General features: G+C 38.6%; 1 protein-coding gene across 1 annotated transcript in view; it reads right to left on the bottom strand.

Moving 5' to 3' along the window:
- Positions 1 to 13,993: 13,993 nt before the first annotated feature.
- Positions 13,994 to 18,990, bottom strand: part of LOC115816383 (basement membrane-specific heparan sulfate proteoglycan core protein-like) — a 36,120-nt gene continuing 31,123 nt past the window's right edge. Inside the window, exons 9-16 of the mRNA XM_030779339.1 lie at positions 18,588 to 18,872; positions 17,581 to 17,859; positions 16,391 to 16,648; positions 15,947 to 15,971; positions 15,759 to 15,856; positions 15,629 to 15,679; positions 15,424 to 15,498; positions 13,994 to 14,013 (exon numbers count right to left, since the gene is read on the bottom strand). Of these exons, the coding sequence (XP_030635199.1) occupies positions 13,994 to 14,013; positions 15,424 to 15,498; positions 15,629 to 15,679; positions 15,759 to 15,856; positions 15,947 to 15,971; positions 16,391 to 16,648; positions 17,581 to 17,859; positions 18,588 to 18,872 (1,091 nt within the window). The remainder of the gene's footprint in view (positions 14,014 to 15,423; positions 15,499 to 15,628; positions 15,680 to 15,758; positions 15,857 to 15,946; positions 15,972 to 16,390; positions 16,649 to 17,580; positions 17,860 to 18,587; positions 18,873 to 18,990) is intronic.

Here is an 18,990-nt window from a genome sequence, read left to right as displayed (position 1 = left end):
TAAGAACATATTCCCTCCCTCTCTTCCTCATTCTCTCGTACACTTGCAAAGGCACACACGAATAAAGATTAACATTAATGTTTTTATTAGTAATATTAATTACATTTCAAATATTTTTGTTTGACTCACCGGTTCGATTTCCAATTCAGTATTTTAAAATAACATCACTGAGAGGATATAGTATTATCTTTCAAATCACCAATCAAATGAGAATTCGAAAAAAAAAAAAAAAAAAAAAAAGGTCATTCAGGTTCACTGACGTGTGGGAGGGAAATGTGCATGTGTGGGAACATTCAGAGGTTTTTGAGTTTAGTGTGCAGAGGCCACAGAGCCTATTATATTTAGGCAGAAAACAAGCCATTTGGGAATTGTGCTCAAAATGTACATTTTTCAGGCATATCCTGACTTGCTGTATGTGAAAATCGAGGAAATACTTTGGGAAAGCGCAAAGAATTGTAATTGCAGCAATCTCCACGTTTTATTTTGGTTTTTTGGGGTTTTTTTTGGTTTTTTTTGAGTGTGTTTTTATTGTTTGCAACACGCAAACTGAATCAGAGGCATTCCTGGGATTTGAATTCACAACCCTGGGAATTTTACAGTGTCATTTATTACAGGAAGGAAATTTGTGCCCTCTGCTGGAGTGGGTGGGTACTGCACAAAAGGCAGGCAGTTTGCACATGCACATGTGTGCATAGTAAAAGCTCAATCAAACTAGGAACTAAAGTAACAGACGAGGATTGCTTTTTTGTTGCTGTTGTTTCATGCTTCTTACTAAAGCAATGAGGATGATGGTACAGCCTAAATTTTCCCAACCTTGCCAGTATGAGGAACCTGCATAAATGCTGTGTGGCATTTAGCACTATTGCTACCATTTTATAATCTTATAATCTTAACGTGGTGATCACGTTAAGCCTTCTTACGTTAAGCATTTTGGAATGTCCATCTCTCTTTAAGGCATGTCGCTCACTGTTTAGTTAAGCATTCACATGATATTTTGGGCTAATGGATCATATCGGATTACAGCCTACTTTTTTTCCGATTTTTTTCCCAATTTAAACTGACTAAACTGACAGAATTAAGTATCAACAACACACAAAACACTAATTTATTTGTTATTGTCTGAACTTTGTCCGCAAAAACATTCATTTCCAATTATGGTTATGGTTTAAAAAAAAAAATAAGGTGAACAATAAATCGGCTGTATCGGCTGAATGAATGCAAAGGCACCCTCTCAGATGTAGTTTTTGTGTCTGCAAAGTGTTGTCACCTATCTTCAGTGTTTGGAAATTTCACATTTGGGATACAAAATCTGTTATATATTCAACACAAGGGTCAAGTTAGAAATGGGATGAGTGATAACACAACTAAACAAAGCAGAAGGACAAAAATGAAAAACAAGCAGGCATTGTGTCAACACTGAAAACAGAAAATAAAAACAAAAATAAAAAAAGAAAACAACAAAACAACAGAAACCTATTCTTTTAACAACCATCATGATTGGACAACTGCAATATGTATTCAATTAACAGGACATTCTTTAAAAAGAATTCTTAGATGATGCTGACTAGAATGGATATTATGAGGAAAAACAATGCAGTAAACATAACATTATGAAAGATTTTGTGTTTTTAAATGATCATGTGATATGATTTAAGCACCTGAGGACATCTGCCTTTACAATCCGTCCAGTCCCTCTGAAAAAAAAAGAAAGCTGATTTAATATTATAATACCACACTTAAGACACTGAGCATGGAACTGTATCATGTCATCTCAGACTACTCTAACTACAGTCTTATTTTAAAGCTCTCATTAAAAGCATCCTCAGACTTTATGGAAGTGAATATAATGGGGGTTTTTTTCAATATAAAAAGAAATGACTTTCCTAAAATGCATCTTGACTTTGCACACTAAAAAATATCAATTCAGAATAAAAAGTGTTACCTGATCCATAATTATATGGAATTATTTCCCCAAGGTTTGCATTTTAGGAGCTTGTTTTGGTTCTTATTGCTTTGAGCACATTGCATCCTGGGGTTTCTCGTCCATTTCCGAGATTTTCGCAAATTTCGTCCTTTGTGCTAATAATATATCTAACACATAGTCTCCATTTTGTATTGTGTAAACTGACTTCCTCTTGGCAAGGAAAAAAAAAAAAAAGCTTTGTCAATGGTAACAGCAGACCACTGACAATAACAACTGTGAAACTGTGTCCTCCCTCAGTTAAAAATATATACAGAGGATATAAAATTTTCAGGAGAATTTTCATATGCACTGACTAGTGTTTGATGAGGTTTGAATCTAAGCACAGTCTTTTATGATACTTACCCTCTTGCAGCTCCGAGTAAATAGGCTCTATACTGGTGATGGTCTCATCTGATATAGATGGAAAAAATATTTATGATTCACATGAATAACAGCTGAAGAACTCTGCACATCAACACTCAATAATTCAGCACCTCAGATATTTTCTTTATATTTTATTTCATGCAAACACATTTGAAGAAGTTATTACAGAAGTGTTTTTCTTACCATTAGTCTTATGAATCATATGCTGTACACCTGGTTCAGAGAGCGATAATAAAGTGATTTGAATAGCATTTTAATAATAAGATGCTGCATCCAAATTGGTTTTTTTTTTCTTTTTTATAAAACAAAAGAGGTTTTTACCTCCATTCTCTCTATTGTTTTTCACAATCTAGATGTGTGTCACATCACTTGTTCCAACTACAGAATCTATGCTGAAGCAGAATATATAGTCTAAATAAGAGGCTTGGTTCATCCTATATTCAGCCATCATATGGTATGTCATTATCTTTCTTCCAAACAAATACAATCTCTACATTATAAATAAATACAGAGTTAATAAAAAGTTTTTCTTTTTTTTTTCTTATACTAGATGTTCAATCACTGCTTTAGGTTGTATGTCTAACACAGCCTCTAACAAATTATGCTTGGTCCGGACTAATTATTGGAGCCTTTAAATCTGTATTTGTAGTCGTAGTGGAAATGCTGACTCTGTGAGTGTGTGATGGAGAATGTAATGATGGTGTTACTATACCTGTGGTTGTGTTTGACTTCAGCTGTGAGTAAACCGTGTCCTTCTGTGGTGTGCTGATCAGGTCTGATGAAGGTAAGAGTTTGAGTTTGTGAGATATGATTTCAAACATGAGGAATTTCCTGATGACTCATGCACTATGAATGGAGTGACCATAGAGTCATGTTACTGTGGTTGTGAGGGGAGGGTGTTTTACCTTTGTTCTTGGTTTTCATGTCTGTCATTACAATCTGAGAGTAAGTCACATCTCTTGTTCCAGTTTTAGTATCATCTAACATACAAAAAAACAAATTAGTCACTACTGAAATTTTTAAGTATTTAACTTGTTTTTTCTTTTTTTTTTCTTTTTTTTTTTTTTTTAAGTTGCTGCCTTCATGCTAGTCGTGATTTAGAAGTTAAGGAGTAAATTTTAATCAATAAGCTTAAAATGAAAAAAAAAAAAAAATAATAATAATAATAATAAAATTTGTAACCACAGAATTAGGTTCTGACCGCACTGCACCGGTGAGTGGCATGATTCCATCCCTATTCTTGTCTGGCTCTGACTGCAGCTCTTCTGTCTTTTGGGTCTAGAGAATGACGGAGATAATCATCAGACATGTATCAGTTTGAAGCGACATCAGTTTGAAGGGACTGAAAATGACTTACAGGCCTGTTCTGTTCAACGAGGAGCCTAAAAGGACAAACAAGAGCATGTCTGATGTCAAAGCGTCACAGTCATATATCTCTAAATCAACACAGCATTTCTAATATCAAAACTGTATGAGACATTTACAGTAAAAATTAGTCTGTGTTACCTCGTTTTCAAATTAAAGGGCCAGATTCAAATGCTCAAAATGAGATGTAAGGCTTTTTTACCCTCTGTTTTTTTGGACCAGTAAAGCAGGATCATTATAATGATGAGCATGAAGGACACACCCAGTCCCACCGCCACTCCTACTATTACAGCAGAGAATCCATCACCTGACATACACACACACACACACACATTGACTCATTAACAGCATACTCACACTACACCAGTAGTATAATGGAGTCATGAAAAGAAGAAAAAAATATTATGATCTCACCTCTGACAGTGACTTTGACAGTGATCCAGCTCTTTGGTGACTCTCCTCTCTCTGAGTGTTTACACCAATACAGACCCTCATCTGACTTTGAGACAGTTCGGATGGTCATCTCTTCTGTAGTCTGATTCTGGAGGACTAATCCATCTTTATAGAAGTCAGCTCTGAGGTCTGAGGAGGCGTTTCGATATCTACAGCACAGATTCAAAGTATCTCCCTCAGTAACAGGATGGACAGGACTCTCCAGCGTCACATTACCATCTACAGAACAGAACACAATTACATGCACTGTAGAGAATACAGTAGGAATAACCGCATTTATTTTAAATATTTCCACCTAGAGAGATGCATTCATACCGATGAATTTATTCTATGGAACAATGACTGTCACATTATGATGGGAGAAACAGTGTTTACACATGTGATTGTTATTGCCAGTGATCATTCACATTACTATTACCAAGAGATACAAAATACTTCTAAGTTCACCTATGACTGTGATAGAACAGAACCATTAAATAATATTCAAATATTAAGCCACAGTACTTGTGCATAAAAAACAATGTTGATCCGGACCACTGTGAATAGAACAGTGTCAGATAAACCTGCTCTTTTGAATTCATTGTTTCAGGATTTAATTAAATGAAAGTGATGAATGATTCACAAACGACTCACTGGTCACTGTAATGTTGAGAGGATTACTGTGCCCTCCAGAGTCAGACTGACACCAGTACACTCCACTGTCTGATGACTGGAGGGAGCTGATGCTACATGTAGATCCTGTTACTGATCCCCAGTCTGATGAACAGTCTGACAGCACTCCATTATGTGTGTATCGTCTCACTGTCCATCCAGTAGAGTTACTCTGTACCTCACAGTTCAGTGAGAGAGAATGAGATGTAAAGTGTTGAGTTGTGTTGGGACTGATGATCAGAGAGGCTGGAGGAGACAGAGCTGAGACACAGAGAGACAGAAGTACAGCTCAGACCCTCTTAGGTGCTCAGAGGAAACTTTAGCGCAAATGGCAAATAGATTAATACAGATTATAATGAGATTATGGATTAAAGAAAGAAAGAGGGGTGAAAGTCAAAAATCTCATGAGTATCAGCCAAAAAATCATATTTCCAGTGGCAAGAATGATTTTAATTAAACAAATGCTATAAGATGTAAGATAAGAATGCATCAATTTAAGTGAGAAAGAAACATTCGTCTACTAACTCACCAGTGACCCACAGTGGTTGTGTTTTGCTGTAATCTGAGTAATAGATTGAGCTTCCTATCTGTGCTCTGCACACATAAACTCCTGTGTGTTTAAGAGCAGCAGGGCTGAGAGTGTAGGAGACTCCAGCTCCTCTGCTGCTGTCTGAGAGGAGTTCTACAGAGTTGTGTCCACTCCTCTTTAATAATGGTCTGTAGGGAATAGCTCTGTACCAGAGGAATGTCCAGCCTGTAGCGGAGTTTTTATCTTCACAGTTCAGAGTCGCTGAGTCTCCTTCAGTCAGCCACATCTCTGGAGAGACACTTATCTGGACTTTTCATTGTGAAGAGAGGATGTGGTTTAAGAGACAACATGTCCCCACAAATTTAAATAGAGTTTATAATCAGTACTGAAGTGTCGTGACAGCATGAAGTGACATTAAACAATACAACACACATGACCGAGGCTGAGCTAGTTTTAAACTGTTACATTACTGGATCACTGTACTTAGACTGACTTCCGCCCAGAATCTCAAAGAGAATATTTCTCTGAGACCCCTAATCACACTTATCACTCACCTCTCACAGTGAGAGAAAGTTTATTGCTTCTTTGTGAGGATATGGGTCTGTCACTGCTCTCTCCCTGACACCAGTACACATCGCGGTCAGTTACAGCAGCTGCTCTGATGGTGAATGTGTCTCCAGTTATAGTGTAACCATTAGACTGAGACACTGCAGTCTGAGTGCTGCCTTTATACCACTTATATCTCCAGTTCCTCCCAGACTCTATCACACACTTCAGACTGACTGTCTCTCCAGTGTACACAGAACGCCCTGGCTGTATGCTCAGTGTAGCTTTGGGTACAGCTGTGAATTTAAATGAAAACAAAGTACAAAAGGGTTATTTATATACTTCTGGTTAAAACCAATAAAAATTAGCAGAGCCTACACATTTTGAATACATTAGATGTATTCATTTTACTACATTTGCCCAAATGTGTGGATTGTCATGTGCAATAACTAAAAATCTTCCATATATATAGTCTGAATATGACAACTCACCTCCAATAGTGAGGGAAACAGGATTACTTCTTTGTGAGGCTATGGATCTGTCATTACTCTCCCCCTGATGCCAGTGCACAGGATGCCCTGGTTGTATGTTCAGTGTAGCATTGGATAAATCTGTGAATTTAAATGAAAACAAAGTAAAATTTTAACTAAATTCTAGAAGTAATTATTTACATACTTCTTGTTAAAACCAATAAAACAAGTCTCGCCAATTAGATTTTGAATATATTAGATGTATTCCTTTTACTACACATTTGTTTATTACCATTTGAAGTTGTTACAAGTCTCCGGTATATTCTAAATATAACAATTCGCCAATGAGAGTAACAGTGAGAGAAACAGAGTTGCTCCTTTGTGAGGATGTAGGTCTGTCATTGCTCTCTCCCTGACTAGGGGTGTAACGATTCATCATAGCACGATCCATCGCGGTGCAAAAATGTGACGGTACACATCATATGAATTCATCAGTGGTTGTAAATGAATATATGAAATGAATGCAATCATCTGTGACATCATGAACGTCATGCTTCTAGCATTTCAATCGAGGCCTCACGTTTTAGATGTTTCAGTCAGAGAGAAAAAGAGGAGGCTTTTGTAACAGACTAGAATCGTCAGCATGAAACGTAATATGTGTGGTTTAGAGCCGACTTTGAAATCGGGGATGCGTCATCCTCCCTTAAATCAGAAGTGTGGCAACATTTTGGCTTTCCGATCATTCAGCAGGAGAATGGTGACAAATTAAATGACAAAATGAAGACGGTTTGCAAACACTGTCGAAAAACTGTCAGCTAACTACACTACTGCTGATACCGCGAATGTGATGCAGGATATACAGTGACACCACAACGACGAACTCCGGTCAGGGGATGTGAGAGAGAAAGTGCTTAATGGCCGAGCTTCGCTGGAAAAAAAACAAACAAACAAAAAAAATCTTTTGCGTCCTCTTTGTCTCATACATATGTAAGAGCACAAGATATCACCGGATCCATAGGAATGATTATCACTGAAGACACAAGACCATTCTCAGTAGTCGGCAACGAAGGACTTCGCTAACTACACCCCAGATACACTAGACCCCAAATACAACATCTTGTCACGCTCGCACTTTAGTCAGTCTGTAACACCAGACTCGTACAACAAAGCAAAGACCAAAGTGACACGAAACTCTGAAAAGTGCGGAGTGTGCCGATGACGACAGATGGGTGGACGTCCAGGGCTGGGTGCTACGTTACAACGACGGCGCATGATATCAATAGTGAGTGAATGGCTACTGAACAGTTTTGTGCTCCAGACCTGAGACGCACACAGGAACAAACATAGCTGAAGTTTTAAATTCGGCAGTATCAGTAGTTTTTGTGACGTTATCTTAGCTCATTAACTTGTGTCTAAATTTGAGCGTTATGTGCTGAGGTGCAATTTTCATAATTTCATATTAATGTAATACAGACAGACCCATGCACTTTAACGGTATTTTATGTTTGAAGACTATTTATTTTTGATTAGCTCTCAAAGAATTCCTCCTAGGGTCAAGCTGTCATCACTTCTGGTTTAATGGTACAAAAAACAACACTAGTTCAGCATTGTTAATGCATCAAAAATAAATCCATTGTTTTCATTCCAGTGTCAATTCAATTCATTTTCTTAAAAATATCGTGGAAGACTCAAAGTATTGTGAATCGAATCGAGCCATGAGCTGAGTGTATCGTTACATCCCTATCCCTGACACCAGTAATGATCCTGGTCAGTTACAGCAGCTGCTCTGATGGTGTATGTGTCTCCAGTTATAGTGTAACCATTAGACTGAGACACTGCAGTCTGAGTGCTGCCTTTATACCACTTATATCTCCGGTTCCTCTTAGACTCTATCTCACACTTCAGACTGACTGCCTCTCCACTGTACACAGGACTCTTTGGATCTATGATCAGTGTAGCAGTGGGTAACTCTGTGTTTAGGCAAAAAGAAGAAGTCGATGAGGTGTCATGATGCTTCTTCTCTACTCATTTCCGTTTTTTTTCCAAACCTCAAAACAAGCTTAATAAACAGCCTGAACCAAATAACACGAAGGGACGTGATCGTTTCATGTAAAGTTCAGTTCCATCGGATGTGGCTGAGTCTACACGTCAGTGACTGATTCATGTGAACTAAAGCATTTCTTCATGAATCAGAAAAAAAAAAAAATCATTTTCTGCACCATTTTTTTTCAAAAGTTGCATCCAAAAACGTCACAGCGTTACTTGTGGCTTTGTTCTGGAAAACATGACTCGGCATTTTGCTAAAACAAGATTTACGGTCGCAGTGGTCATTAAGACCAACCATGTATTCCTTATTCTCATTAATATCTGTTAATATTACAAATACAAGCAAAGAGAATGAGAATGACCGTCCCAACACTGCCTGTGTGTTACCAGGCAACAGGGACAGGTATGTACCCAATGCCTCTGTTAAACACATACACACACAGTGATGTGTCAAAGAGTGGAGCTGTTTATTCCACTTAAGTATGAGGCTAAATGTGAAGCGAGTAGTTAGTCTCAGTCAAGAATATACCCCCCCCTCCCCCACCTCCACACCACGTACCCACCCACCAACCCACCTATCACCAATACTACCACTATCATTGAGCATAGGTTAGGCGGCTTTAAAGATTTGAACATTTGCCCCCTGCAGAAAAGACTGACGACAACCACTGAAAGCCTTCCTGACTTCCCACAGCACTTTAAGTGCGGCAACAATTATTTAAAGCCTTTGTGACTTCCCACATGACTTTAAGTGCGGCGACAATTATTTAAAGCCTTCGTCACCCAGATCTCCTGGGCCTCTGCTCCGTTTCATTCAGTGGCTGTCCTCCCCTCAGTCTTCACTGACGAACACAGCAGCTAAACGTGGGCACAGACTGTAAATAAAGTATCCCCAAAAACTATCGTCCGGTTTTCCTGTCACACACAGAAGGAGCTGAATTATCATACACCTTACTTGTAGACCAGCGGCACACTACTGTAGCCCTCAGACATCAGCCACTGAATAATAAAAAGAAATCTCATTGTGTCCAAAGAGGTACATAGTGGAGTAATCAGAATTGTCATTAATGTTCTTGTTACCTTGAGTTTGTCCAGAGTAGAAGAGTGAATTCAACACTAGAACGCAAACAGAGAAGCATAGAACACAGCAGATACATTTGACCTTAAATTACTTTGTTTAGCACATATTTCTTCCATGTATGTAAGTATAATGGCAGAGAAATGTGTGTGAATGTCAAATATGCACTGATTTCTATGTGGCTGGACTTTGGTAAGGATTGAGTCATTCTCAGTTCTGAGTCACACACCATGTTACTAGCGTTATCAGTGACAAAATGAGAAAGAGAATACTTACAGAGCAGCATGCGAAGTGGACTGAGCTCCATGTCAGATGAGTGAGGAACTGTTTCAGACACAGTCTGTTGACTACGTTAAGACCTCATATATATATTCTGACGCTTAGATCACACCACTGCAGACAGCAGTAGGAGGCTGATAAGGATGACAGTGGTTTGCGTGGCAACAGTCATCTACGTGTATGTGTGTGTGTGTGTGTGTGTGTGTGCCATGGTAGGGTGGGGGGATTCAGAAACTCCAGTACCCAACTTCTGTGGAAAAACCCTCTGTAACGCTTCTTCCTTCTCCTTTTTCAGAGAGAGGCTGAATCTGATTTAATCTTGTGGCTTTTATGGCATTTGCATTTAGCATTCCTACTAAAAAAAAAAAAAAAAAAATGTAAATGACTATTCAAGTGTTTCATCATTGGTCCTAAATATGGTGAGAGGGTGTAGCGCCGTTAGAATGAGGAAGTACTCAGGGAAGCAGACGGCCATGTGTCATTGCCTTATAAACACTTTGGTATCACGACATGGGCTGAACATAAATGTGAACAGCACAACAAACCAAACACGTCATATCAATTTATGTTGGAACTCCTTTTGATCTTTTGTCTTTGATTGGAACGGCCTTCGTGCATGTGTATTTGCACTACTGATCCAAGCAAGAATTGTTTATTGTTTAAAGTTATTATTCACAGTTTAGAGATTACAGTATACCATATAACACTGTCAGTGTAATTTATATTGTAATGCCAATTCTGTATTAAAATCTCATTTCTTTCTTTCTTTATTTATTTTTTGGATAAAATAACATTTTTTAGACTGTAACACAGGGGGATGGCTTTGAACTGCTAACATAAGCCTGACATCATAAATCCCTGCATGTGTGATCACTAAAATGAGGAGAGCAAAGGGACTATTTATATCTCCTCCTGCACCCTTATTGATCTAAAACCCGCATGTCTGAAATAGAATATAGAGACCAAACAGTCATCTCTGCTCTGTTGTCAGGCATCAGGCATAAAGGAAGTTGGGCCCTGTGGTCTGTGGTTGGGTTTTTTCTTACCTCTTTTGGTTTAGTTGTCATCGCATGTATGCATGTGTTTGTGCATGTGTGTGTGTGTGAGTGTGCATGCGTGTGTGTGTGTGTGTGTGTGTGTGTGTGTGTGTGCATGTGTGTGGGTGTGAGTGTGTGTGTGTTTCTGTGTGCCTGAGAAAGAGAGAGAGAGAGAGAGAGAGAGAGAGACTCATACACACACTCACACTAACACACACACACACACAAACACAACCAACTTTGAGTCCAACAGTGCTCTAAGGAAAAATAAACTGGTGAAGCTTTTTTTTTTCTTTTTTCTTTTACTGAAGGGCAGGTTTTATTCATACAGTTTATCTTGAACATATCTGAGGTCTTACTGAAGCACTGTGGACTACCACTGATACAATGAGAACTAAGAACAAAATCTCAGAGATTGATGCTTGGTTAAGTCCTGCTGAAGTCCTTACTATAGAGTAACAAGTGTTCAATGTTAAGCATGTGGAAACCATGAAAATACCCTCTTTTAAAGTGACATTGTGCATCCATGTACAATGATTTTGATACACTACCAAACCAATTTAATGTTTTTAAATAGTGAGAATTTTACAGATGGAAAAAATGCAACCAATATATTTCATAATTAGCGTTTCTGCCATCAACTTTTAAAAATGCTATAAAAAAGAACTCACAACCTATACAGCAACATCATAAAATACCCCTCTTGAGTGTGAGGGTAGAACATAGTCTGATTGTCTGATCATTGCATTATTTAAGTTAAGTTCTTTATTTGTCTTACACACACTAGGATCAGTGAGCAGTGAAATTCAACCTCTGCATTTGACCCATCCTACACACACACACACAGATTAGGAGTAGTGAGCACACACACACACACACACACACACACACACACACACACACACACATGCTAGGAGCAGGAGCATTTTGATGTTATAACGCTGTTATAGTCAGTATTTTTCAGATATCTTTAACTACGGTCTGAGGGGACTATCAGGTATCCCCTTCGCTGGAAGTAGACATTAGCCAGTGAGAACCTCAATGCATCCATTTTAAAAGTATAAGAAGGCCTCAGGTCATAAAGTCTCAGTTAGAGAACAGAGAACCGTAGAGAACAGAGCAGTCTGAGAGAGAGAGAGAGAGAGAGAGAGAGGGGGGGGGGGGGGGGGGGGGGATAGATAGAGAGAGAGATAGAGACAGAGAGAGAGATAGAGAGAGAGACAGAGAGAGAGAGAGAGCCCTCTGAACCTCGTGAGGAGAAGAGCACGCCCAAAGAAAGAAAATATTTCATATGCGCACTCATCTAAATGATAATCTTAACCCTAATCAAATCTTAATCTTTAATCATCCATAACTATGTCCATCTCAAGGCTTTGTTGCATGGGAATTGACAACAGTTTCCTCTCTCTGTCAACTGCCTGAGACAAAAACTCACAGAAAGGGAAAAAAAAAGGGGGGGGTTGATTCGCCCTTATCGCGGGGGTTTGAAAAGTAATACATCAGTATGTAGTTCAGTGACTCTGGTTTGAGTTGTTGAGAGCTGGCTCTGGGGACGATGCTGGTCTTTTGACTGGATATGTGGAGCGATCGTCGAGTAGAAACATTCTGATCAGCCGTAACAGGAGCATCTCACGCGTGTTAGCTCTCACTGTCAGGTATTCAAGAGCAGATCCCTCCACATGCAACAGTTCAGTCTGTTGGTGCAAACATGCAAAATTTAGCCAAATGCTCAATCTGCCCTTTGGACTGTTAATCTGTTATTATCACTCTTGGTGGTGGTGGTACAATGGTTGGATTTTACTGTAGATTACATGGAGGTGAGAAATATGGTAGAGAAGTGGAGTGAGGATTTCTGTGAAATGGCCGTTTTAAAATGATCAGGATTAGCCTTAGGTTAAACCACGATTTTTTGGCTTGAAAGAATAAGAGGAGTCAACTAAAGGAGTCTGCTCCAGACAGTACCGGATTATCTTGTGGTCACGAACAAACAAACAAATATGATTAATTGAACAAAAATACCAAAATTCAACTTTTACACAGTTTTATTGTAAAACACCCGCACAAAAAAAAACAAAAACAGAAAACCCCATAAAAATCAGTTCAGTTCAGATACAAGCAGGGTATTAAGAAGGCTTAATACTGTGAAAACCTAAGAATACCAACAGAAAGATTAAGCCAAAAAATTAAAACTCTCCATATTCCATAAACATGGTGTATCTGATGCATTAATATTTTGCTATGTTGCAATAAAACACGAGGCAAAAAGACTTATGGGTACGTAGATGTGGTAAGATTCGCATATACTCACAAAAACAAGCAAAAATACATTAAATATATTTTTTGGCATATTGATGTGGCCACTGGTGAGGTCCTTACTGGGTTACTCATGGAATACATCAATGTATAAATGAATCTTTTGGCATAAATTCCTACTCCAGTTTGAAACAATGTAAATCACCAAGATCAGCTGTACTGAGTTCGTTTAATTTTTAAATTGTCTTAAAATGTATTTCTTTATTAGATCAGGGACTCAGTCTAAATTCCTTGTCATACACATTTAACAAGTCTATTTCATCTTTTTATGTTATTCATAACTATAATTTTGACTCATCTGCTTTGAATGCAGGTGAATGTTCTAGAACGTGGTATGAAGTGCGCAGACTGTGTATGTTATGAGATTTTCATTTTTATTTACACATTGTCTTTTATTCATATTCGTCTGATAACGGAGGATTAGCAAAGTAAGAATTTCATTGTCCAGTGTAACTGCCTGCTTTGCTGTGCACATAACAATAAAACTCTTGAATCTAAAGAGGAGTGCACGATGGAGATTCTCCTACCTTCAAAACACACTGGGGAGGAAAAAAAAATGCTCGATAAGAATTTGCTCTGAAATAAATAATTTCTTACAGTAAACATCAGATTCGCCTTTGAAGTAAGGTGAAGACATCACCGAAATGAATGACACTCTTGACGAATGAGAACTGATCTTCAGTTGAGACTGGCTGAGTTGGCAATGTGAACATGCGCATCAAATGACCTCTGGGTTGGAATCTTAAACCGAAATCCATAATTATTCAAGATTTTCTACTGCAGTAGAATGAGACAAACACAGTTAATATCAATACAGGTGTTTTTTTTTTGTTTGTTTGTTTTTTTTTTCCTCTCCTATAAAATGTGTGTTTCCCGCAATCAATCTTGTCCACTTGGACCTGTAAAAGAGGAGAAATCTTGAAATATTTTCACCAACAAGGTTTAATTAACCTGTGCTGACATGGCAAAATGGCATGGGTTTGTTTGTTTGTTTGTCTGTCTGTTTTTAATGTGCAAACAAATGCGATCCTTAAATGCCTCTATACTGAGCTGATGATGTTACCTGCTGGAACGGAGGGTTTTACATCACAGTACACTGGCTCTTTCTCTTCTGCAATTTATTCAATAAAAGCAAACTTGCATTCAAATATTGTTCAGTCTATCTTTAAACTAACTAATGAACTGTCTTTTTTTTTATTTTTTTTTTACAATTAGAGATCAAACAATAACAGTTTCAGGACTTTCACACTGAAAGATCCTCCCTGTAAAGAGAAGCCTTTAAGTTTTGAATGCATACAGATATTGCCATACCTTTGTTTTCCCTCTACCTCTTCTGATACTTATGAATCTGTGCATACACTGTATCCTGTGTACTGGGTTTGGCTCCATCATTTCCTATATCAAATAAACGTTTGTCAACTTTGGCAAATTTGAACTTACTGACAGTTATTTTGAGAAGTTATTTTGAGATATTATGACTCCTTTATCATACAGTTCGTAAACACACACACACACACACACAAACCCTTTTTTAACTTTAAGCATTTAGCATCAGTCTTAGGGTTGGTTTCATCTGAAATGGGAAGACTTACAATGATTAAATATATGTTTGATTTATGCAGAGTAGCTATAATGATGTTTTTTAAAAGGAAGATTCAGCCTCAGAATTGAATGACAGATTTGTGTGTGTGTGTGTGTGTGTGTGTGTGTGTGTGTGTGTGTGTGTGTTTTAACCAGACCTTTGGTTTCACCTTTACCTTTCTTTTTATCTCTCATTGCTGTTATGGTAATTTGAGCATAAGTCACATCAGTTGGTCCATCTGTGGAATATGTAGTGCAGAAGAAGACATAAAGCAAAACTCAGAAGTTTAGTTCATCATGTGTTCGGTTACTGTATGGTGTATTGCCTCTGTCTCCGTAACAAAACTGTAACATTTCCCCATTAATCAGTGCAGAACGAATAGACACCTTAAATAATCTTAGTAACTGTCTTTCTTGAAGCCTTTAAAAGCTTTCTCAAAGCCTTTCAAGCACTTTTAGTCTCTTTTAAAATGTAACTGTTTCATGGGGAGTGTACTGATGGTGTAACTATACCTGTGGTTGTGTTTAACTTCAGCTGTGAATAAACTGTGTCCTCCTCTTGTGTTCTGGTCTTGTGTAAGGCTTGAAAATAACATGAAATATTAACCTTTTGCATTACTCTTAACCAAACGTGAAGTGTTCATTAAGTAAAGACACAGAATCAAACAAAATGTGGTTGATGGGATTATGAATACTGGGTTGCTATTGCTGAGGTGAAGTAGTTATACCTTTATTCTTGAATTTCATGTTTTTCATCACAATCTCAGAATAAGTCACGTCGTCCGGTCCCTCTTCAACGTCATCTGAAACACAAGCCTCCGCGGAGTCAGTTATTGTTAACAAGAACTGTTTTCAAAGGATTCGTGACTTTATCACAATAACTGATGTTCAAACGATTGTCACGGGTACCTGTATGTAAACAGTGGAACTTACCTTTGTTTCTGTCTTTTGAAGCACCGATATTATAATAGATGCCAGCGTCTCCTAAGGGAGAAAGAGGATGTAAGGAATATGGATGTTTGATGTGTAAATTTAAAAATTATAGTTACCCTCATTTACTGACCAGACTTTTGTGGCAAGTGTTCTGGCTGAGTGCCCGAACCTCGTGCGGAGTTGGGATCCTGGCTGGAGGTCTGACTGCTGTCGTTCTGGCTTTCTGCTCTAGAGATACGCAAAGCCAACCGTCAAACACTCAGCAACTCTGCGAACATGCTTGGCAAATTGTTTAAACGAAAGCGAAAACTCACTTACACAGATATACTGCCAGAGGAGGAACCTGTGATGACACGCAAAAAAAAAAAAAAAAAACATTTTACTGTCTAATTACACCATTTCTTGTTGTCAGTGCTTCCTCAATGCAATTTACACCATGAAATTAATGACGTTGTCCATGAGTGTTACATGAGTGGAACCTGATTTTAAATCAAAACCAGATCTTAAGAGGGCTAAAATGTTTACCTTTTGATTTGTTTTGCCTGTAAAACAGGATCATTAGAATGATGATCACAAAGGCAACACCCAGTCCCACCACCACTCCTACTGTTACAGCAGAGAATCCATCACCTGACACTGAATCTATTCACACACACACACACACACACACACATACACACTCATTCATTAGTAATATACTCACACTACTGCAGTATCACAATGCAATGGGCGAAAGACAAACTACAGTTACGTTTGTCTCACCTTTGACTCTGTTTCTGACAGTGATCCAGCTCTTTGGTGACTCTCTTCTCCCTTGGTGTTTACACCAATAGAGACCCTCATCTGACTTTGAGACAGTAGGGATGGTCATCTCTCCTGTAGTCTGATTCTGGAGGACTAATCCATCTTTAAAGAAATCAGCTGTGAAGTCCGCGGGCTTATATCTATATGTACAGCGCAGAGTCAAAGTATGTCCCTCAGTAACAGGATGGACAGGACTCTCCAGGATCACATCACTGCCTATGAAAAAAAAGCAAAAGTCAGGGACAGATGTCTTATAGAGCATAAACCAAGTCATGATGTTAGAAATTGACTCTCCAGGACCACATCACAAACTGTTGACCAGAATGCAGTTCGAATTAAGATTAAATGTAGGAGTCTGTGAAGAAGTGTGTCTCCATTTCAAAGGTTTAGACACAGTCTGTGCGGAGCATCAAAGACTCAGGTTTTCTGATAGCCCAGTTATGTCTTCGATTCTTTTTCAAAGGAAAACTAACGAGATAACTTCTCTTTCAGAATGTGGATCTGTCATTACTCTCTCCCCGTGAATGTGTTTTGCCAGAATTCTGATACTGCGGGTATATAACTGTCTCCACGTAGCTTATATCTCCAGCAACTCAAAGTGAATGCCACGTTTAAGCCATCTCACTTAGTATTATCTCTCTTTGCCAAACGACATTATAGGTCAGGCGGTTGTAAAGTTTTACAGGACATAAACAAGGCTTCATTAGAAATCATGTGCATTTAATCAGGAATTTACTGGAACACAGTGTAAACCGCGATACAGGAACAATTACACAGGACAGGAACATGAAGGCCTACTCACGCAGTAGGTTACGTGGCAGAATGTAGAGTGCTCAGATTGACAGGCTGAATTACAAGGCTTGGACAAGACAAGGCAGAATAACGTCTTGAAATCAGGACTACGAACGAGACTAAGGTACATCAAGGTAAGACTTCATGAAGAAACTGAGAAGAGGCGATGGTATTTATACTAACTTAAGACCAGGATAAATGAATAGAACAGAGTTCCTGCAGTTTATTGAACGACTGACTGTCAGAACCAAAGAAAACAAGTCGACAAATAAAATATCAAAAGCTGACTTGCCACCAGAGCGTGAGAGGACTGAAACTGACTCTTTAAAGAATTGTATTGATATCTGTTGACTTACTGGTCACTGTTATGTTGAGAGGATTACTGTTCCCTCCAGAGTCAGACTGACACCAGTACACTCCACTGTCTGATGACTGGAGGGAGCTGATGCTACATGTAGATCCTGTTACTGATCCCCAGTCTGATGAACAGTCTGACACCTCTCCATTATCTGTGTATCGTCTCACTGTCCATCCAGTAGAGTTACTCTGTACCTCACAGTTCAGTGAGAGAGAATCAGATGTAAAGTGTTGAGTTCTGCTAGGACTGATGATCAGAGAGGCTGGAGGAGACAGGACTGAGACAAAGAAGGAAATAAGACGCTTTAGAGGTCACTTATATTGATATTAATGTTAATAAAGGGCAAACTCTTTGAGGCATAGATTGCAAACATGTACAGTAAAATAGCTAACTATAGAGTAAACACACACTCACGTACTGTACATACACACACTGCTCTATTCTGCTCAAAAGTGTGGTCACAACAAAATAATCTGTGAGACATATTTCAATATGCAATAATTTATTTATAAAAAACCTGTTTTGACTCACCAGTGACCCACAGTGGCTGTGTTGTGCTGTACTCTGAGTAATAGACTGGGTTTCCTCTCTGTGCTATGCACACATAAACTCCTGTGTGATTAAGAGCAGCAGGGCTAAAAGTGTAGGAGCCTCCAGCTCCTCTGCTGCTGTCTGAGAGGAGTTCTACAGAATTGTGTTCAGCTGATGGCAATCCAAATCTATAGGGAATGGCTCTGTACCAGAGGAATGTCCAGCCTGTAGAGGAGTCTTTAACCTCACAGCTCAGAGTCACTGAGTCTCCTTTAGGCAGCCAGATCTTTGGAGAAACACTCACAACTGACTGGGCTTTACCTGTTAGGGACAAGACAGTAGTTTCAGAATACTTAAGACTGTTTTGTCAGGCATGATCTTGTTTATTTTCCAAATGGATTCTTGAGTTTATTTTGATGTTATTTGTCATTTAGGACAAAGAACATGTTTCCAGTCACATCCTTCCACTATCACACTCACCTGATGACACAGTCAGTGTTACAGCATCACTCATCTCTGAGTTCTGTGAATCTCTTCTGCGTTTTCCTCTACAGGTATATTCACCACTGTGGGACTCAGAAACAGGACTGATTGTGTATTCCTGATCTTTACTGACAGGACTGAGTGAAGAGCTCTTCTTATACCAGCTGTATTCCCAGTCAGTGTCTCTCTCTCCCTGTATTTGACATCTGAGAGTGACAGTCTCTCCTCTGAATGTCTGTTTATCAGGCTGCAGGATCACAACAGCCTTTGGACTCTCTGCAGAAACACAATGGATCATAAATATACAACTTTAAAAAAAAAAAAAAAATCTAGAGAACAGAGAGGGAATTATGTCTGTTAAAATGAGCATCAAATCATCCAAATAGCTCAAAGT

This window comes from Chanos chanos, chromosome 7 (assembly GCF_902362185.1).
Source record: "Chanos chanos chromosome 7, fChaCha1.1, whole genome shotgun sequence".
Lineage (NCBI taxonomy): Eukaryota > Metazoa > Chordata > Actinopteri > Gonorynchiformes > Chanidae > Chanos > Chanos chanos.
Note: the sequence above shows the minus strand (reverse complement) of the source record. Positions and strands in the feature narration are given on the sequence as shown.